Source organism: Hypomesus nipponensis, chromosome 13 (assembly GCF_054491055.1).
Source record: "Hypomesus nipponensis isolate SF chromosome 13, ASM5449105v1, whole genome shotgun sequence".
Lineage (NCBI taxonomy): Eukaryota > Metazoa > Chordata > Actinopteri > Osmeriformes > Osmeridae > Hypomesus > Hypomesus nipponensis.
The window spans coordinates 4,761,048-4,781,326 of NC_140373.1; the positions used below are offsets into that span (position 1 = coordinate 4,761,048).

The 20,279-nt window shown below is 41.4% G+C and overlaps 2 protein-coding genes across 2 annotated transcripts; one reads left to right on the top strand and one right to left on the bottom strand.

Moving 5' to 3' along the window:
- The first annotated feature begins 1,698 nt into the window (after positions 1-1,698).
- On the top strand, positions 1,699-14,426 carry LOC146259600 (transmembrane protein 150A-like). Its single transcript, XM_084670181.1, has 8 exons — positions 1,699-2,265; positions 2,486-2,672; positions 5,331-5,378; positions 6,310-6,396; positions 7,423-7,490; positions 9,871-9,998; positions 12,632-12,809; positions 13,155-14,426. The coding sequence occupies exons 2-8, from the start codon at positions 2,512-2,514 to the stop codon at positions 13,400-13,402; spliced, it is 918 nt and encodes a 305-aa protein (XP_084526307.1). The 5' UTR covers positions 1,699-2,265; positions 2,486-2,511; the 3' UTR covers positions 13,403-14,426.
- Positions 14,427-14,449: 23 nt separating this feature from the next.
- LOC146259601 (S-adenosylmethionine synthase-like) lies at positions 14,450-19,422 on the bottom strand. The gene is made up of 9 exons (XM_084670180.1): positions 19,154-19,422; positions 17,948-18,025; positions 17,718-17,840; positions 17,503-17,615; positions 17,248-17,391; positions 16,351-16,569; positions 15,993-16,175; positions 15,759-15,892; positions 14,450-15,428 (listed from the first exon to the last, which is right to left on the bottom strand). The coding sequence occupies exons 1-9, from the start codon at positions 19,236-19,238 to the stop codon at positions 15,326-15,328; spliced, it is 1,182 nt and encodes a 393-aa protein (XP_084526306.1). The 5' UTR covers positions 19,239-19,422; the 3' UTR covers positions 14,450-15,325.
- Between the last annotated feature and the right edge of the window lie 857 nt (positions 19,423-20,279).

Below are 20,279 nucleotides of genomic sequence, written 5' to 3' on the forward strand. Positions count from 1 at the left end.
GTTGGAAAATGATGTTTGATAGAAGACACATAACATGTTGACAAAGCAGTGCTTGTGCTGAAAATGTGTCTTCTTAGCAAAGCTGGTAATGTGGAGTGTGGGCAGGAAGTACACACTAAAAATAATGACCATTATAGATTAGGAATCCATTTATGTGATTTTGCAATTCCTTGTTTTGATTTTTGGATGTTTGCTGTAAATTCCAAGTTTAATTCAGTTCAACTTATTTTCCATACATGGTTACGTAGGTGGTTGTGAAAATCACAGGGCAGTCTCCCACCTTTATGATAGTGTTGATTGGAGTTTTAATAAATCAAAAAGCTACCCTTTAATATCTCTTCCAGATCCATTGTAAAGTGAAACTGGTGTAGTCAATAATGATGACGCTGAAGACAACCCTGCACACAATAGACATTCTTCAGTCTTCATCATACCTGTTGGAAACTTGAAAAGTGGCAAATGTGTTGACAAACGGAACAACAACTGAACAAGGAAGCGAGGAAGGCAATATTTAGAAAAGCTAGAACATGTGGATATTCTAGAACACTGTCTAAGTGTCCAGTCTGCATAAGTAGTACTACCTTCAGTGACAGAGACAAACATTGAGACTAGTTGACTGGCGCTTGTCTGACTTGGGAGATGGGAAAACATAACTTGAATCTGGACGCCCCCTAGGGAGTGAACAGAGGACTCATATTTGAGAGTGCCAACCTGTTTTTACACGCTGCTACCAAATGGTTTACCAGTTCCTGCTGTGAAAGTAACTGACAGGAGACTCCTGCTACCTGGGTATTTTGTACATTCACATTCATTGATGGAAACACCTGATCATAACACGATTTATACACGATTCCAGCGATGTACATCATTTTACTTCAGATCCCAAAAGACTGCATGTGACTATGTTAAATGACATTAACCCAGAGGCTGAGGTCCAAGGGGTGAGGGAGAGAGCAGTGACGTCCAGATGCCAAAGGGATACATTCTCCACCGTCTGCTGAATCGTATTCTTATCTCCTGGTGATGACTCCCATTCTCAAGACTTGTGAGGCCTATTGTACTCTCTCCTGGTCCCCAAGTATACCCCTTCCATCTCCCTTCTAGTATGCTGACGGTTGCATTCCTCTCCTCTCCTAAAAGATACACTCTCCTGAGCAAGGCCTATATTTCACAGACACAGACACAGTCACATCTTGGTGCAAAATCATAGAAAAAATCAAGATTATATTGGGAATATGTGTTTAACATTGTCATTACACATTTTGTATGTATCTGAGGTATTGATTGTCTTTTTATTCAACAGAACATATGAAATAACAGCATTGAATTAGCATTCAGCATCAGCATTGATCTATGATCTTGAACAATATTACCAACATTTTCCAAATATGCGTTATATTGTTTCTCGACAAAACATGATAACATCATTGCCAGTAGATGGCAGTGATGATTTTAAAGCATGGCCGAAGACTGCTCTCACATACAATACTCTTGTCTAAAGCAGTTGTGCATGACTTGCATGAACTATGAAAACCCATAGATTAAAGGACGAGATAGGCCTATAACCTGCAAGAAACTTAAATGTTTCCATTATTTTAGCCTGTGCTCTTCACCCATACGTACTTTGATCCTCTGCCTCTCACAGAAAATTGTGGTCCAGCGATCACCATGTGACGGTGCTCTGCTACCCTGTGTGACTATATTGAATAAAAACATTTGATCGCAAAAAAAAAGAATATTGTGGTCCAGCAAGTGCAGAGGTGAGTGCAGACCAGTACATGATGGGCACCGCCAGCACGGGAACGGTGCTGCACCACGGAGGAATGTTACAAGTCCTACCTGGAACATATTAAATTAAAGATTAAGGATACAAATAATACATGATGAAAGTTTACAGTAAATGTAAGTGACTGAAGAAAAACATGGGGAGAAAGTAAACAATCCAGAGAATGTGAAGAAGAAGAAAAGGGAGAATTCTCACTTCGGAGGGGCGGAGTTAAGCGCAACAGCTGGCTCTTTTTAAAACGTGTTCCTTAAAACTGGTAGATAACAGGCAATCGTCTGTTGTAAATAATCGGAGATTAAGGAACAACGGCAACGTCTGGTATCGCAAGTGGTACAAGGATAAAAAAAAAAAAAACGTTTTTGCTCAACGGTTTACAATAAAAATACAATACGTCCAATTTCTGGAATATGATCTGCGACTTTCATTGGGTTTTGAAGGTTTCTTTTGGTTGGTTTCGAGGAGTTTGACATCCTGAAGAGGTAAGATGAAAACCTACAGTAGGATCAAGTCGTTGAGTAGGCTACTATATCCGTGCCATCCCATTTTAACTTGGGTGAGACGAGGTTTATACTACGGCAGGCATACTGACTTATCTGAGGGGTTTTAGGCACACTTTGTTGGGATAAGGATGCTAAACTTTGTGATAATACTACGTAAAACAGCTAGTTATTTATATTATACTTGTGCTTGTTACATAAGAGATAGGCTACATCATTATGGACTGAATGAGCCACTCACCTCAGAAGTCTGTGAGGAGGGAGAGAGAAGAACTGGACATCAATCTTGTCGTCGGTAGAGACTGTGACTTGAAGACTTGCAACATGTCCATGTGGATGATCTTACCAGTGTGTCTACCAGTCTTCACCATCACAGGAATATGGGTTGTGTAAGTAAGATGCGGCCAATTGAGATATCAAAATACTTGTTATGATTCAGCTTTCGATTTTGATTATTCCAATTGCCAGAATGCCTGATTAATGATCTGATGTGCTTTGATGCAATTCTTTATAGAATTGCTGGTTTCAGCTTCCATAAAGATGTAAAGAATGTATACCTATTGTGCATGGAAGATCTATCAAAGAACAATAAACAGTGGTGGTGTGTTTAAAAGATGAACTTCCCAGAGGATTCTGGTCCACACTTAGTGATGCCATCAAGACTGTAGTTGTGTGGATTCCTTGTACTTTCATTCACTTCTAATTGCACACACACACACTCCACAGTTGCGTTGGCAACCAATAGTACGAACACAATTAGCACAAAAGGCATATTTTATGGTTGACGTAGGTATTGTTTCAGGCTGTCTATACCCCCAAAGCATTTGTCAGATGGTTTGTGGCTTCCTGAAAGTGGGTGGATTTCTACTGAATTTGAGTTTATCGTAACATCTTAATTAAGAAATCAGTGTCCATTCATAACCCAAATACTTGCTCTAAATGGCATCTGGAAACCAGTTTTGCTGTCTAGTAGTGATGAAACAATGTAAAGTAATGCAGAAATACAAAAGAAGAAGAAATACCATATTACAGTAAAGAACAAAAAAGAGTGGAAGTACAGGTAGAGAGAGAAGTGCAGGGAGGGAAATAAGTAAAGGTGGAAGAACCGGATGTGTCTGAGAGGAGGAGAGGTTAATGTAGAAGTGATTTATCATTTTAACATGTGATTTATCATTTTAACATGGTAATGTGAACAGTAAATAATTGGGTGATTATGTGTTTGGGCATTTTCTCTCACCTGTCCATCAAACTACATACAGTAAGAGCACAGTTCTGCTCACCTGGATATCATCATACATGAACTTAAGTCTATGAGTGAATATTCATTTGATCAGGATCATTGCTAATATGAACCTATCACCTATTCTTCTGGATAAGCCCAAGATCTGCAGGAAATTTTACAAGTGTGTATTCAATATGATCGCTGGCTTACTACGACTACGAGGGAGTCAGATGGCTGAGTGGTTAGAGAATCAGGCTATTACTCAGACGGTTGCTGGTTAGATTCCCAGCCGTAGCCACATGACGTTGTGTCCTTGGGCATGCCACTTCACCCTACTTGCCTCGGGGGGAATGTCCCTGTACTTAATCTAAGTCGCTCTGGATAAGAGTGTCTGCAAAATGTAAATGTAATGACCATGTTTATCTACTTTGTAACCTACCTCTCAGCTGAGTCTATGCATTTTATGCAAAGTTATCTTGAATTACTTCCTGGTACATCTCTATAATAAAGCCTTCCCTTGTACTCTGGGCATCTTGCAAGGCTGCAGGTATGCAGAGTGTATGGAGATCTGTACTGTAGGGACTGCAGACTGCAGAGCACTGAGAGCCTTTGGAAAGTGGGAGCTACATTTTCTCACACCGGTTCTCAAAAGCCTCCCTGTCTGAGGCTATGGCAGTAATCCACCAATGGCTGCTTTCCTAGTCTGCTGGTGGGTTTGTTGCTCCACACTTCCTGGTAAAACTCCAGTTTAGCTTGGCCACCATTTTGGAAGGGAAGAAAATTGAAAGTAAATTCATCACTAATTACTAATGTTAGTTCTCCAAGTTACATAAGTAAGATGGTCTATTAATCTACTCTTATAGGAGTTACCTATTTATACTGTTTCTGTATCTGTAGCATTTTCCCAAAAGTTCGACTGTTATCTCTTTTTGTGGAGTTAATGGTTATCAATAGGCATATCCACATTTTCATCTCTAGCAATAGAGGCTCTCCAACTGTATGTTTACACTTTTAACTTGTCTACCTGGACTGTTGGCATGTTATTGATGGTACTAAGGAAGACCTCATGACACTTTGCAGTCCCCATATCGTAGGAGTCGGACACAAATATGTGATGTCCTTCTCTCTGTTTATTTTGTTTGACCTCAGATACTGTTGAACAGACATACATTAATACCTCTGGTAGCATTAGAGCCAAGTTCTGTATGGAGGTGGTTATCCTGTGGGTGACAGATAGCTTATTGGGATGCAGGAACATAGATCCTGTGGCGTCAATGCTAAGGTTCAAATGAAGCCACCCGACCCTGACGGTGAAGTCGCTCTAAGGGTATTTATGGCAGGGACCAGGCCTGACTGACCATGAAGAAGACACTGTGCTTACTCATGTGGTACACCTACTGGCTGGTACTGTAACATTGTCTCAAGACTGTAAACTGCATCTGTGATCCATTACATTAAGCACCAAACAAATACTCTCAATGGCAGTGTTTTAAAAATAGCCGTGATAGCAAGTGAAACTGTAAGCAGACATCACACCACACCTAATACATTTTTCTCACATGATTGTTTAAGATTTAGCGCATGTTTTTATAGCATTCCTACTTATTCTAAGTCATGTTTTGAAATGTAACTGTTTTGGAAATCAAACTAAATGTATTGGTGATACAAGCTTTTGTTTTGTTCATGTGGAAGAAATTACTAAAATAAGTTATGTGGATGATGATACAGTACGACAGTTGCCTCAATTTCCAGCTGTTTTTCTCCTCCTCCTGTTTAATCGACTGTGTGACTGTTTGCTCAGCCAATCTTTTTGCTGTCTTTTCAGATATGCCTTGGCCCTGTACAACCAGCATGTGTGCTCTGTGGACAACTGGTACAATACTTATATCCTTCAGCTCTCCAGTGTTACATGACGATGACTTTATATGATTTTCACTTAACCAAATCAAAGCAACGTTATGATCCAAATCAAGACTGCTGACACTTGTTTAACACAAACTGATTATCAGAAGTTATTCATCCCCACACAGTTTTCTAGATAAAGAAAATTGAGCGTGCGAACAGTAAAAAGGGGAGAAATTGATTTATGCAAAAGAGATTCCAGACAAACTTAAATATACAGTTGGCATTCCTTTACTAAAGACAAACTTACAGTAAATCATCTGTAAATCATAATTTTACATATTCTCTGTCAAGCCAGTGAAACCACATACAATCAAGACTCGGTTTAGTATAGGTTTAGTATACTATATAATTTTGGAGGTTTATATTATATGTTAACTTGTCATAGGTGTAAACTTGTTCTGAGTACTTATATGTAATGTTATGCCAAGTTGCTTTGTGTTGGCTTGTCCTTACAATTTCAGTGCCCAGTCTGACCCTGTGTTAGTCTGTGCATCTGACAATAAAAGACTTGAACTTGAAAAAATGTAAAACATACTCAGTTTTGTAATACTGTTTTAGGTTAATTTTGAACTCAAATTTGCGCAGAAGATGGGTACCATGATGTCTTGGATTTGTGGTTTGATGACTCATTAACAGGGTGTCATTATGTGTGCTTACTTTAGTAGTGATGTGTGACGCACTGTGGTTGGGACTGTGTGTTGAAGCATAATGACAATTGGCTTTTAATAAGGACATGACACTTGTATCTCAGAAGTGACACTTCTGCCATTTCATAGTAGTCACCTGACTTGGCCTGTTTAAAAATGTATTATGACTTTCTTCATCCTTTCATAGTAAAGTAACGGAAGTAACATTAATGGAAACAGAGGCCTGAAGTACACTTCTGTCAATGTTCCTAGGTCCTACAACCAATCATGTGAGGAGGAGCTATCAGTCCAGAGGGGCCCTGTCTTGTGCTGCACAGTAGACAACATACCACTCATCAGGTAAGCAATACCAACAAATGATAATACTACTATTAAAGTCTGCCATATGCAGTACAGCAATGCACAGATCTACAATCCATCTTTACCTTACCACGGCATTGTACAATTTTCTATGTTCACAGAAGACCTGAGACATAACAGGAGGTTAATAATTGTTTTCCTTTTCCTTGTGTTGAACTGCAAGTATTTTGTATTTCTGCATTCATAATAGTCAATTCATGGTAAAAGGTTAAAGATAAAGACTGTACTCTACCCCTTCCACAACAGCACACACTGTACTTCAGAGACCTTGGGAACAGACCATGTGAGCAAAGGTATATTGTATGTAGTCTGTGGTTACTGTCAGTTGGTTACACTACTGGATTTCACGGTCTTATATTTGCTGTTAAGGCTGTTAAGGTTTCATAACCTTCCTCACCCTGCTTAGCTGTGTAGATTTATGAGATAGGCCCACACTTGTCCAGCGGGCTCAGGAATTCTGTGTCAGGGAGGTTGAGGCCTCTGTACTCTGTCAGGAGGAGAAGCTTTTGTTTGGTTTAGTGGATCCTTCACGGGCCTTTGATACATCACCACGCAGAGTCCCAGAATGTAAGCAAGAAGAAATGTTATGTTATTTGTAGATAAGAAGGCTTTTTTAAACAATATGTGTGTCCTTTTACCAAGCCTTCATGTATCTGTGTGTGCATTGCAATGTCGTTACATGACTGCATGTAGTGGAGTTTAAATACTTTAAGCTTGGTGTGTGCTTTGAGGTGAAATATGCAGTATGCTCACATGTTTAGGTTCTTTTAGTTTCCATCAGGTTTTCCTTTATCCAGGGATGGAAACTTTTTACTTTAGTCTGCAGCTCTGTGGACATGAAAGCTACTTACCACCTCACCCATCTGCATGAGGTGGTCTTGTGTCTCTGCCAAACTCTTCCCCAGTGGAGACATTTCTGGGCCTGTTTGAGAGGGCCACGAGGTAAGCTGGGACACTAACTGTTATCTCTCCATTTTCCCCTCCCCTCCTTTGTTTCCACGACAGTAAGTGTGGGACACTGCCCCCCGAGAGCTGCTTCTTCAGCCTGATCTGCAGCACTGGGTCCTTTATAGGTATGTCAACACTCCTGTTTGAGGTGAATGGATTAGATGAAGGGTGCCCCATCATGTGGCTGGTTGGCTAAACAGACGGTGCACCTGGGAAGTTTGAAATACAATGCGTTGAATGCGTTTTCAGACTCCAGTCACTTCAAATATGGGTTGCTGTGCTCCAGAATTGACCTCAATGCACTAAATACTCCAGGGCTGTGTTTTTCCAGCTGCGACTGTGTGTTTCCAGCCCTGTCTGAGTTCCAAAACCTATGCCAGCACCCCTTCCCTTCTCTTTGCACTAAAATGAGTATTTTAGAATAGCCCCTCTGTGCTCCCCCCATGAACCAAAAGCAACAGCCCTGACCACAGGCAAAGAGTTGACTTTCCTAACAGAAATCATTTGCTCCAAAAACCTTTTGAAGTTGTTTTGGTTATTCTGTCCATGGTTCAGAGCCTAGTGTTGAGCATGGGCATGGAGCTTCTGAGCTTGTTGGTACATTCAGTGTCTCTACATGAATACATGGCCTATAAGTAGCTGATAATATAATTTGATCATGGCCTATAATTTTCCAATTATCCTTGTTTAGCTTTTGATACCAAAATGTGGTATGCTGTTCATAAATGCAGATTGTGGCTCACGTACAGTACAGTTGTCACTATGAATGGACATGTTCCTGTCATTATAGATATGCCTACTCTGCTCTTACATGGATACATCAATCAAACAGGGTCAATAAAACGCTTTCCTTTTTTGATTTCAACAACAGTTTTTATTTTGTTATTACATAAAAGCATTATCAAGCAGTCCACTTAGGAACACCATGGTTCATTTTATTTAAACAGTTTTGACTGGATTTTTGTGGTTTGAATGTAACAAGTACTGGGGAAAATTTAGACCAAAGAGGATTTGTAAAAGTATTGATCAAGTCCTGTTATCCCACAGTAGTGCAATATGCTGTCTTTGGACTGCAGTACTTTGTTTACCATGGCCACCTGTTTCTTAAATGTTTTCTGAAAAAACGCTGGAATTTGTAAATGTTCAAGAAGTTCATTCACAGTCTGCAGTTTTTTTCGTTTGTGTATATTATGTATCTTACAACTTGGCTATTAACACCCACTTAGTGTGTTGGTAGTTTTCATTACTACTAATGAAACGTAATCATAATGACGTTAGAGTGTAGAACAAAGTAATTTTTCTATTGTTCTAAACTGTATGTTCTTCATTTAAAAGCTCTCATCAAAGTAAATGCCTCATTGCATGTAGGTCGAAGTAATTTCAAACAGTAACTATTAGTAACTATTATTGTCCCCAAAGGCAGCTGAAACACAAGGAGTAAGCCAACAGAGATTACAACGTCATGTGTCGTTAACCCCAGACTGAGGAAAAAAGGAGGTCATGTTTACTCTATGCTGGACGTAGAAGACCACACTCTAACCATGAACTTGTGTTACATTTCTACTCACGGCATGCATCAGGGTTGCTGCAACATTCCACTTCCACTCTTCAAAGATTTCCCTTGTATATCCCTCCACCCCACAAACAATGCAGAGTTTGTGTTTGAGCACGTACCCGATGTGAACGTTTGTTTTACTCAGGGGTGTGGTGTGAGCAGGGATGAGAGGAAGGTTAATGGCTTGAACCCCACTGACCACAAACAACCCCTTACTGTGCTCTGACCAGCAAATCTGCCCAGACATCAGTAGCAAACAGTGATTTTTTTCAGGTTGTCCTTTTGTCTTTCTTTTTTAAATCAAATGCCATCTCTCTCTCTCTCTCTCTCTCTCTCTATCTCTATGTGTTGTTGACATGCACATCCAAACACCCTTTCTGGCTTTTGTTGCATGATGGACACCAGATGTGAAAAGCTTGTGCATCAGATGTTTTTGCGCGAGAATGGTTTGCTGCTCTTGGAAGTGTTGTGGTGCTGCTGTGCTGCTTGAGTGGTAAACCGTCCAGTTCTTAACAACAACATCCCTACACATTGAGTCCCCAGTCAATTCCTAACCTCGGGTTTCTGTCATTCTGCTCAGCATCCCAGAGAGGGTTGTGGGGCAGGGAGAGAAGCAGAGTAACTGTGCTGAGTTACATTGGAGAGTGTGAGTTAGAACTTGGCTCAACGATTGATGTTAAAGGCTAAGAGATGTGACCGCCTTGGCTGAAGGTAACAGTACTGACCAAAAAATTCTAATTCTCCAATTCTCTCTCCCTCCCTCCCTCCCTCCCTCCCCCTCTTTCTCTCTCTCTCTCTCTCTCGCTCTCTCTTTCTCTCTCTCTCTCTCTCTCTCTCTCTCTCTCTCTCTCTCTCTCTCTCTCTCTCTCTCTCTCTCTCTCTCTCTCTCTCTCTCTCTCTCTCTCTCTCTCATTGTCTCTCTGTCTTCTCCGTCCTGTCATTCTCTACAGTGATGATGATTGGTCTGCTGAGGTATGCCCTTGTCATAGAGAAACACCAGAACTGTCTTCTCAACACGGCCAGTCTCTCCACTGGCTGGATCTGTGCTACAGGCCTCATCATGGTGGGAAACTTTCAGGTAACACACTCACTGTGTGGCGTCTCTTTCACTGCAGACAAATCAGCTTTAAAAGCTGTTGTGGTACGTTAGAAATATTAGCTGTCTGCATTGGGTTGTCTTCTAGTCTGTTGTTTGTCCTTTACGTACACTATATGAGTATACTGTACCAATAAATACACATGTTTCTTCATATAACAGACTGTCCTACAGCATCCTTATTACATCAGTTGAAAACAGAATTCATTTTCCAGAAAGCACATGATCATTATCTGAAGTTCACTGCATCCGGCCATTGTAAAATACAATGACTTTATTGAAGCCACGTTGAAGCGTTTGATAGTCAGACAGCAGGGGTCACTCAGGTGGGGTCCATGTAACTCCACTCTCTTACTCCTCCAAGGGCTCAATTAAAGACTTTCCCAAAAGCTCAATTAATGGCAATCACATGGTAAATTGTTCAGATTTAAGGCTTTGATGGGACCAGGGAAATGATTGCGGCTTGTTCCAAAATGAGGTCAGGAGCTCTACGGTACCTATGGCAGATGTTTGTTTGAGAATAACGAGTTGGTAATGAGCCGTTGAGATATCACCTTACAAAGTTGTTTTTAGTAAGCGGATGCCATGACAACCAGAAGTGAAGGGTCTCTTTGGTCCCTTTCTTATATAAACAACCTTCCCCTCAAGCCCCAGAAGGAGCATCGCCCCTCACAAACCGCTCTTGAGCTCACCGTTACTTCCTTGCACTCACGTTTCTGGTGCTAGGAAGATATCCACGCCACTAAATCACCCCCCCAACCCCCCCCCCCTTTCCTTGTTGTGATTTACAAACTGGAGGAATGTAGAGAGGAGGAGAAGAAAGGTTTTTCCTCTGTAAAGTTTAGAGTATCATTCACAGAGGATGTAGCTATGTGAACTTGGCCTCAGCGTGTGTTTGCATGCTTCATCCTGGTGTGGCCAGTGAGTTCTGTTCCCCTTACCCCTGCAGGCTACATTCTCTTTGTAGGGCTTCCAAACACATCTTTTTATGTTCTTTTGGAGACTGGCAGCCAGACTTCTGAGGTGAAATGATCTTGTAAACATGAGGTTTTGGCTTCCGAGGAATTCATGCGTTCTTTCCCTTGGTTGACTTTTGAAGAGTTCTAGATTTTTGCTCTCACGGTGTGAGCTGTCCCTGTTCCATTCCTAGACCCGTACATCCTGAACCATCTATCCAGATGGTGTCTTCATCCAGTCTAACTCATTGAGTAATTCCATATGGAGATGCATAGACTACATATTTTGCTTATTGATCCTTATCATACTCTCATGATATTAGACATTTTAAATGAAATAAATGTAATGATGGGCAGAGAACATGATTTACAAGTCATAGTTATGTATGAATGTTATGTATTACACATAGTGATGAATGGATGGGGAACCAGCCAGAGACCTACTCGAACACACTTAGCTCACATGCTTTAAAGTGATGTAGAGCATTTTTACTGCTTAGTTTGAGTCTGTTATAGAGGGCAGTGTTTTGTTACTATTGGATTACTGCCAGGAATGTAGTTCATTTTCAGCATTTGAAATTGACAGGGACATTTTTGTTTGTGTAATGTGCCCGGGCAGATAAGAAAGTAACATTGCAAAACTTGATTGAACTTCTGTAACTTGGTTTAGGAGGTGCTCACAACAATAGAGACTCCAGGTAGGGCTGTGGTTCAGAGGTCAGAGGTCAACATTTTGTCACAGCACTTACCGTGTGTGTGTGAGGTGTGTTGTCATATTACTGTGAGGCTGTCTGCAGACGCCTATATTCTGTCAGCGATGGACTATCACAAATCCTCTTCTTGCTAGCTTCTGATTAGCTAGGAGCCCCTCCTACCTGTCTGTGCTGTAGAGTGAATCCACCTCCCTATACTCTTTACGTAATGAGGATCCCAATTTGCCACTGTATGAACTGGAACCACTGGAGCTTGCAAGGCCTTCGTGAAAGAGCACCTTCTTTAATGCTCACAAATTGTTTGTGGACAAGATGAGTGTCTGAATCTACAGTAGATACTGTAGAACAGACATATTTGAGTCAATGACTCAAGCAGAACAACAAACAAGAAAGAGTTTTAGTGTCTTCGTTTTTGATAGCCTTGTCAAAATTGATGCTTGTCACATAGTTTTCCCATCCTGTGATTGTAGATAATGACTGATTAACCTTAATTATTTAAAGATATTCCGAAAAGAATGGCATCCGAAATTATAGAATTTAGTAGAATTTGGCCTTGAACTTCATTTAACAGTCCATGAAAGTGGTGTTGTTTTATATAGGTGTGAACCGTTTATATTGTATATGATAAGACAACTGCTACCTTCTTTTCTGATTTACCCTCAACATTTGTGTTGTATATTTTATTACATTATGTAGAAGGAATGATAATGCACGCTGAGACTACAGTGAATTATTCTGCCAGTTCTGTCTATCAGAATTGAAAGACAGAAATGTTCCTCATTTACTCCATCTCCAGATTTTGCATCCTTCTGGGGCAGATTGTCCTTTTTCGTCCTGATAAATCCGAGGAATAGTTCTCTAACACCTTGACAACCCAGTAATGGGAGGTCATAGTGACTCCGAGTGTGTTTTCCTGTGTCTTACAGTGCGTGTGTCTCTCTTCCAGGTTGACTTTGCCAAAGTCCTCCACTACGTGGGCGCTGGGGTGGCCTTCCCCACCAGTGTTCTGTTTGTGTGCCTCCAGTCCGCCCTGACTTACCGGTTAGCAAAAACCCAGGGAGAATACAACATGGGCCACCTGCGTGTGGGAATGACTCTGCTAGCTTTTGTTTCACTTGTGCTCAGTATCCTTTTGAACAGTTTTGGAATCAAGGACCGAGAGTGAAGATGGAGTTAATAGATTACTGAATGAGTTGGTGATATTTAGGAACGCCTGACGTAGTCAATGATGAAGTCTTGCAGTCAATCTTTCCAGCAGTACAGTCGTTTTTTTCCAGCCTTTAGAAGTTTGTGGTTGTCATAGTAACCAGTGACGTAACCCAGTCTGCTTTTTTCCAGTGTTACAAGGCCCTCTGCTGGAAAATTAGTCACAGTACATTTCATTTGAATGGTTGTGTGTGTATTCCTTATATATACATTATTTCTTGCCGGTCCGGTTACTGCAATCTCCTTAACCTCCTGTCCTCCAGGTGGCGTCTTCTTTATCCAGGAAAGCTACGCTCTGCAGCACGCCTCTGCCATATTCGAGTGGCTCTTCTGCATGATCATCATGCTGTTCTATGGGACGTTTGCCTTTGAGTTCAGAGGCATGTCTGGGGACACGCTGATGGTCCTGGCCAGAGGTGGAGGGGTCCGGGTCTTATCCAGCTCCGACCACAAGGTAGAAGTAACAGGGGTATCAAACCACCACCAGCAAGAGACTCTGAGCATGATGTAGCCTATCCAGAGGAGGTTGTCGTGCTCTAGACCAATCACATACAAGCTGAAGGATGGGTTGGTGGACAGTATACATACAAGAAGGAGGATTGAGGAGCCAATCATTATCCAGTGTTGAGCATGAGGATGGACGATGAAAGTAGTCATGTCTTTATTTGCACAGACTTTAGCTGTAACACCAAAGCTTTTTTAACCTACCGCAAAAAAAGGAATATTTGATAGTTGTTACAGACGAAAGTGTATATAGCATGTGTTGCGAGTGCCTTTTGAAACAGTAGACAATACACACAGACACAACTCATACTATAGGTACGCGCCAAGCACACACCCAACACACACAACACAACATCGCTTCCCCTCACTTCAGTAATTAAAGAATCCCTTTCACACGCAATGACGTGCTGTCTTGCCAGTATCTTGGAGGTGCCTTGTAAGTCTTAAAGGATGTTGGTCAGTAATGGTGTTTTTTATGTTGGCTCTTCAATCACTGAACTTTTTTCTTCTCAGGAATATCTGTTCCATCACTAAGTTCTGCTCAGTGCCTCTTAATGGGAACAAATATATTCAAGGATTATATAGATATGGATGTATTATTATTTTATGTATATTCTTTCAACATTTAATTATTAAATTGTGTAATTTTTTTTACATGTGAGTAAAAAGTATTGCTTTAAAAATACAACCAAACATCAAGATATGTTGAGAGGATTTACCCTTTTGAAAGGGTTAGGTGAATGTTTAAAAAATGATTTATTTCTAAATCTGTAGAAGGCACTACATAGATATTGAGGCGTTTTAACTGTTGATGAGAGTTTTTGACTGGTTGCTCCTCCACTGATTTAAATGGGACCAAATTATCACTTTGAATGCCTTTTTGAAAATGTACATTATTAATGTAAACTCTTTATTGCATTTTGTGATTTATTTTGTTTTCTAATGTATGCTGCAGAATATTTAAGGTATTGAAAGAAAATATAAATATGTATTGTGCTTGATACAATATTAGAAAACACTAATGTTAAAATGTTTTATTTTTCAAAAAGCTTATTTACATTCTTTAGCTCATAAGCAAGTAAAAACTATGGATGTGTTTGAAAAGATCTGCACACCAATACTGTGTTTTTAAGAGCACGTGTCACATTCTTCTCTTCTCTTCTTCTGTTGTAGAATTATTTGACTGTTAATTGCCATCATCCCTTTAAAGTATTTTCCGGCTGCCATTTTTAGGAGACATTATGGTTATCTGTTTTTCCGTTCATAAAATATTTCCACATAAAGCCCTTGTTAAACATGCAGACCTATCAATGATTAATGAGTAAAATCAACCACCATTTGATTAAACAACAGGTTTTAGACAAAGGGAATCAAGTGGATTGAATGTGTCAACAATAGTTATGATATATTTGTTGGTATTGATCATTATTAAGACATTGTGTTTCTCGGTAGCAAACGATCAGTACAGAGTAATGGTTTGCTAGTATGCCTTGAAATGTGGTCATTGGCTTTTTATGAAAAGTAGTTAAGCACATAAAGAAGTAGTCTACTGTGTATTGAACCTTACAAAATATTATCATTCCAGCTCTAGGACAGCCTTGCAAACTACACCTATACCAAGAGATAAATAGACGTGTATCATACTGTATGAACAAGAGTGTGCGGATTGTAGCTATGAGTTAAAAATACCTGAAAGCCATGTGATCTGATGACTACTGAGAGGGAGGTTATAAATCACAGACACCCCCCCCCCTTCCTGTACCTTCCCTTAAGACAGATATTTGGGGTATTATTTTCCACAGAAAGATCATGTACCCCATCCTCTACCCCCTCCCTCCTTCCCTAACAGCTGCCTCTCCCCTTCTGGATCACAGCAGCCCTTCAGACAGCTGTCTCTGTCCCTGTCTGATGCTCTACACCTTCACACGCATTAGAAGTTCAGGTTCTTTGCAACCTCCCAAGGAAACTCCTTCCTGCCAAAATGACCGTAGCAAGCTGTCTTCTGGTAGATGGGCCTCTTCAAATCCAAGTCTCTGTATACATTCAAATAAGATCAATCGTAAGATCATCATTCAAATCATGTACTGCCCGTATTACATTTACATTTAGCAGACGCTCTTATCCAGAGCGACTTACAGTAAGTACAGGGACATTCCCCCGAGGCAAGTAGGTTGAAGTGCCTTGCCCAAGGACACAACGTAATTTGGCACAGCCAGGAATCGAACTAACAACCTTCTGATTAATAGCCCGACTCCCTAACTACTCAGCCATCTGACCCACACATATTATACATAATACCATTAACCAACCCTGAGTGGCTACCAGATGAAAATTATGTGTGGAACATTCAAGATCCTACTCGCCTCACTATGACCCCTGGTCTGAGGTCAAAGTTCTTGTTGACAATCTGTAACAGCTCCTTCTCATTCTTCTGGGAAGAACCGTAGGTGAAAAGGGATATGGATAAAGGGTGGGCCACTCCAATAGCATAAGCCACCTGTATAGACATGGAAGAGAGAGACAGATCACTTTGAATTGCAGACTGAGATGGTAAACATCCTCTCTCAGCTTGGCAAAGTTAAATTTGGTCCACTCACCTGTACCAGGACCCTCCTGCAGAGATTGGCCTTGACCAGGGATTTAGCCACCCAACGGGCAGCATAGGCTGCGGAGCGGTCCACCTTGGTGTAGTCTTTACCAGAGAAGGCTCCTCCCCCGTGGGCCCCCCAGCCACCATAGGTGTCCACAATGATCTTCCTACCAGTCACACCAGCGTCACCCTGTCAGAGAAACCCGTTGTACAGTATATGAGATAGTACTCAGTACAGAAGTTGAACGAGTAATGGTCTTTAGTAGCCATTTTTGTAAGCCTGTCAAGGAAATACAGCTTGACAAATGGGTTGAAAACAGGAAGTGAGAGGAAGTGGTCATAGACGGTACAGGGGGAGTTTTAACCTGAGGTCCACCAATAACAAAGCGTCCACTGGGCTGTAGGTGGTAGATGGTGTTCGCATCCAGGTACTTGGAAGGAACCACAGCTTTGATGACCTTCTCTTTGAGAATCTCCTTCTGTTCCTCTAGACTGACAAAGTCATCGTGCTGCACTGAAATGACCACTGTGTGGACTCTCCTGGGGATGACTGCACCATTCTCCTGGGTGTAGTGAACGGTGACCTGGAGAGGAGAGTGAGAACCGGGAGAGGAGATATATAATCCAGTTGGTGTAGGCTGAATTCTATTAAGTACTGTATGAGTGTTACTCAGTTTAGACCCATTTGTTCAAACAGTAAATCAGATGTTGAGGGGCGGGGCTGATGACCCCTGGCAAAATGAGATTCTGTCAAACATCTCTTTGGTTACTGTCACTGTCACCATCACTCAGAAACTCCAAATAGCTCCATCAGGGCTCGTCTTCCATACCGGGTCAATCGTTTCATGCTGGAGATTTTCCAAAGCGCACTGTGCGTAGCAGATGGACAGGGGGGACCTCTAAAGACTAATCATAGTGGAGTGGACTTATGCATGTGGAGTCAAAACCCTCCCCATACAGTGCAAAAATAGTCTATGGAATGACTCCAAGCTTAGAAATGCAAGGTATCTGTGTAAATATTGACAACTGGTGTTGTGTGTAAACATGAACACTGTCTCATGTGACTTTCTGTTGAAAGATGATAACATGGCACTCGAGTAACAAAACTTCAAATGGAGACATAAAAAAACCTGTTTGTGCGGGTGCTCATGTTGAAACCCTGTTAAATCTCTCCGTCTGATTCATGGGGGTTCAGTGAATGACGTCAGCAGGGATGGGCTCAGGACTGATTGCTATTGGGCAGAGGCCCCCCAGCATCATACCTGGGTTTTGGAATCAGGGCGCAGCCATGGGACTGTTCCGTTCCTCCTCAGTTCCGCCATCTTGGAGTTGAGTTTGTGGGCGAGGACGATCGTCAGAGGCATGCACTCCTCTGTCTCATCAGTTGCGTAGCCAAACATCAGACCCTGAAAAACAAGGAATATGGGCTGTAGAAAAGTTTCAAAATCCAATTGAATGTTCGAATTTATGTCAGTTGGTTTGGATCGCTCTCCTATCACAGAGGAAAGAGTGGAAACCTGATCTCCCGCTCCGATGTCATTCTCAGTGCGGTCGATGTGAACACCCTGGGCAATGTCAGGGGATTGCTGCTCAAGAGCCACAAGCACATTGCAGGTCTTATAGTCAAAACCTGGAAAGACAGAAAAAAAAACTTTTAGGTGCACATTACACACAAACAGGTGTTATCATCTCACAATAATAACAAATATTTGCTATTTCTATAAAGTATTACCTTTATCGGAGTTGTCATAGCCAATATATCTGATGGTGTCTCTCACCACGTTCTGATAGTCTACGTTAGCCCGAGATGTGATCTCTCCACAGAGCAGAACCATTCCAGTCTTACACACTGTCTCTGTTGACAACACAACACATTTCATACATTATTTTGGTTATTTTCTCTCGTTCACACATGCTTCAACTCTGCTGCACTCCAGTGGCGAGCTGTGCTCTTTCACTCACCACAGGCAACCTTGGCATCAGGGTCTTGCTTCAGGTGAGCATCTAGCACAGCATCGCTGATCTGGTCGCATATCTTATCTGGGAAACATTGATGTAACTAAGTGACACTGTGTTACAAATCATTTTTGTCTGGCAAAGCAAGATAACTGCATTACTTTGATCCCAATGGTCGTTCCTCCAGTTGGTGGAGTGATTTCCTTCCTTGACCTTTTTCTTGCATGAGGCTGGGTATGAGGGACTGCCTAAGGTTGGATTTCACCACCCTTCCATCACTGTACTCCTGGCTCATATTAGGTGCTACAGCCCTCGGAATAGCCCTTGCATCTGTGAATGCATAGCTCGTGCTTTACTCCAAAGACTATGAATGGCGTTGCCAAAATTCAACTTCGGGGACCATATATGTGTTCAGAGCACTGCAACTATGTACACATGGGTCCACACCACATTATTACCATGCATATGGTGTTTCCTCATAGATGAAAGGATGTGCATTTAAAGCATGTCAAACTTTATTTGGGGAAACGTGTGGTAAGAGGTTTACAGTATTTACAGCAGGTCAAGCTGTTTCTGACAAGCTGTACTGACATTAAATTAAGAGAAGGCACTAGGTCATGCGAAGCAGGTGTAAAAGCTCATGTTCATTGGCATGGTGCCAAGTATGTGAGTAAGTGTGAGGTAATTATACGGTATGTTACGTTGGGTATTTGAGTACAATAGAACTGGTAGGATCATGAAATGTGCTAATCAACATTGTTCTTATCAACATGATTACACACAGATAACATGTTACTGTGTTGATGTGTTAACATGTCAGTGATCTTGTCATGTCTTATTAACTCAATTGACACATGTTCACCCTGCCTTACTGTACATTCAACATTTGACGACAGTCGCCATTGAATACCAGTAGCACATGTTCTCTGTGTTGAGTGCTTGCCAATCAAATGTCAACATAATGTATATTACTTTGCCGCATATGTGCATCGGACATTAAACATGGAAAACATCTATTTGCATTTTACAGACCCTGAAAACAAGGTTCTGTCTTCTCAAATATGATTTTTTTTTACACATGAACGAATCCCATTAACCAAAGCAACTCCAGTGTGGGTAGACTCTCCTGACTTATTAAGCATGTTTCCATGATGGGAACCATGCCTGTTATAGTTAATATGTAGAATGACGACCAAAAGATCTTCTTCTTACCAGGGTGTCCTTCTCCCACAGACTCAGAGGTAAACATGAAGGACCCATCGTAGTGCTGGGAGCCGTAGTCCACTGGCCCATTCATCCTGTTTCCGTCTTTCAGCTTAGATCTAAGAGTGTGCTGTGAATACTGTGTTGGGTATTATGTCCGAACCTCTTTGGAAAAAGGACAACAGTTGATTGAGAATGAGACTGATGCTTCTTGAAGTGCAGTATTATCACCCAGTCCCAAAGTGCAGAGCCCACCCCACTCTACTCTGTGAAGCAAAGACAACATACACCCTCATATACGCACTTACACTGAAAGGGGGAGGGGGCCATGTGAACCAGTGGGTCGGACCATTCAGAAGAGAGAAGAGAGAGGGTGGGATTAGAAGTTCTTGGAAAAACTTATTTAACTCATCATATGCGGAACATTGGCCTTCAGTGTCAACTATAATATACACATATGGCCAATTATTTCAAATTATGTCTATATAAATCTGGTGTGTACCCTCCTCGTATAGAAATAAGCATTCAATTTATTCAGGATGTTCTTTTGATATCTCCCGCCCTCTCGTTTCCCCATGTTCTCTTTTGTAGTAACTGGGGACCCCTGAGTTTCCTGGGGGGACCTAGGTGACTGTGTACACAGATCACAGCAGAATTCCATGCAGTTCTGGGGCTGTTGAGTGGATAGATTTAATAACAAAAGTTGCATCATTTAATCATATAAATAAATATTTGCAAGCTCTAGCCTACATTTTTGGTAGTAAATGGAAATGTTTTGAACAAGGCTGATATCTTAAAAAATCTCCAACACAAATGTTGAGTCAAACACGTTTTTGGTGTTCTCTAAAAATTATTGCATGTAGCCTAGTTATGGGTAGGCTAACTGTTATAACCTTTCACTTTTTAAACAATCCTTTTATGAACCGTGCACGTTTGTGTGTTCTAATGCTTGGGATCTGGGTCGGGTGTTGGTGAAGGGTGAGCTTGGCCTTGCTGGGCAGAGCAGTGCGACAGGGTGATCAGTGCTAAGATCCAGTTTCCCCTCCAGCAGTTCAAGGGAATGTGGCAGCTGCTGGGTGTGTAGTCCACGTCGGTATATTCCGACTGCAGTCCGACTGTAGACAGTGTGACCAGC

Coding starts and splice junctions, on each gene's coding strand:
- LOC146259600 (XM_084670181.1), top strand. CDS start 2,512: ATGAGCCACTCACCTCAGAAGTCTGTGAGGAGGGAGAGAGAAGAACTG. Junction 2,673..5,330: donor ATCACAGGAATATGGGTTGT/GTAAGTAAGATG, acceptor CTGTCTTTTCAG/ATATGCCTTGGCCCTGTACA. Junction 9,999..12,631: donor TCATGGTGGGAAACTTTCAG/GTAACACACTCA, acceptor TCTCTCTTCCAG/GTTGACTTTGCCAAAGTCCT.
- LOC146259601 (XM_084670180.1), bottom strand. CDS start 19,238: ATGAATGGGCCAGTGGACTACGGCTCCCAGCACTACGATGGGTCCTTC. Junction 16,570..17,247: donor GCCCTGATTCCAAAACCCAG/GTATGATGCTGG, acceptor TCTCCTCTCCAG/GTCACCGTTCACTACACCCA. Junction 15,893..15,992: donor GCAGGAGGGTCCTGGTACAG/GTGAGTGGACCA, acceptor ATGTCTATACAG/GTGGCTTATGCTATTGGAGT.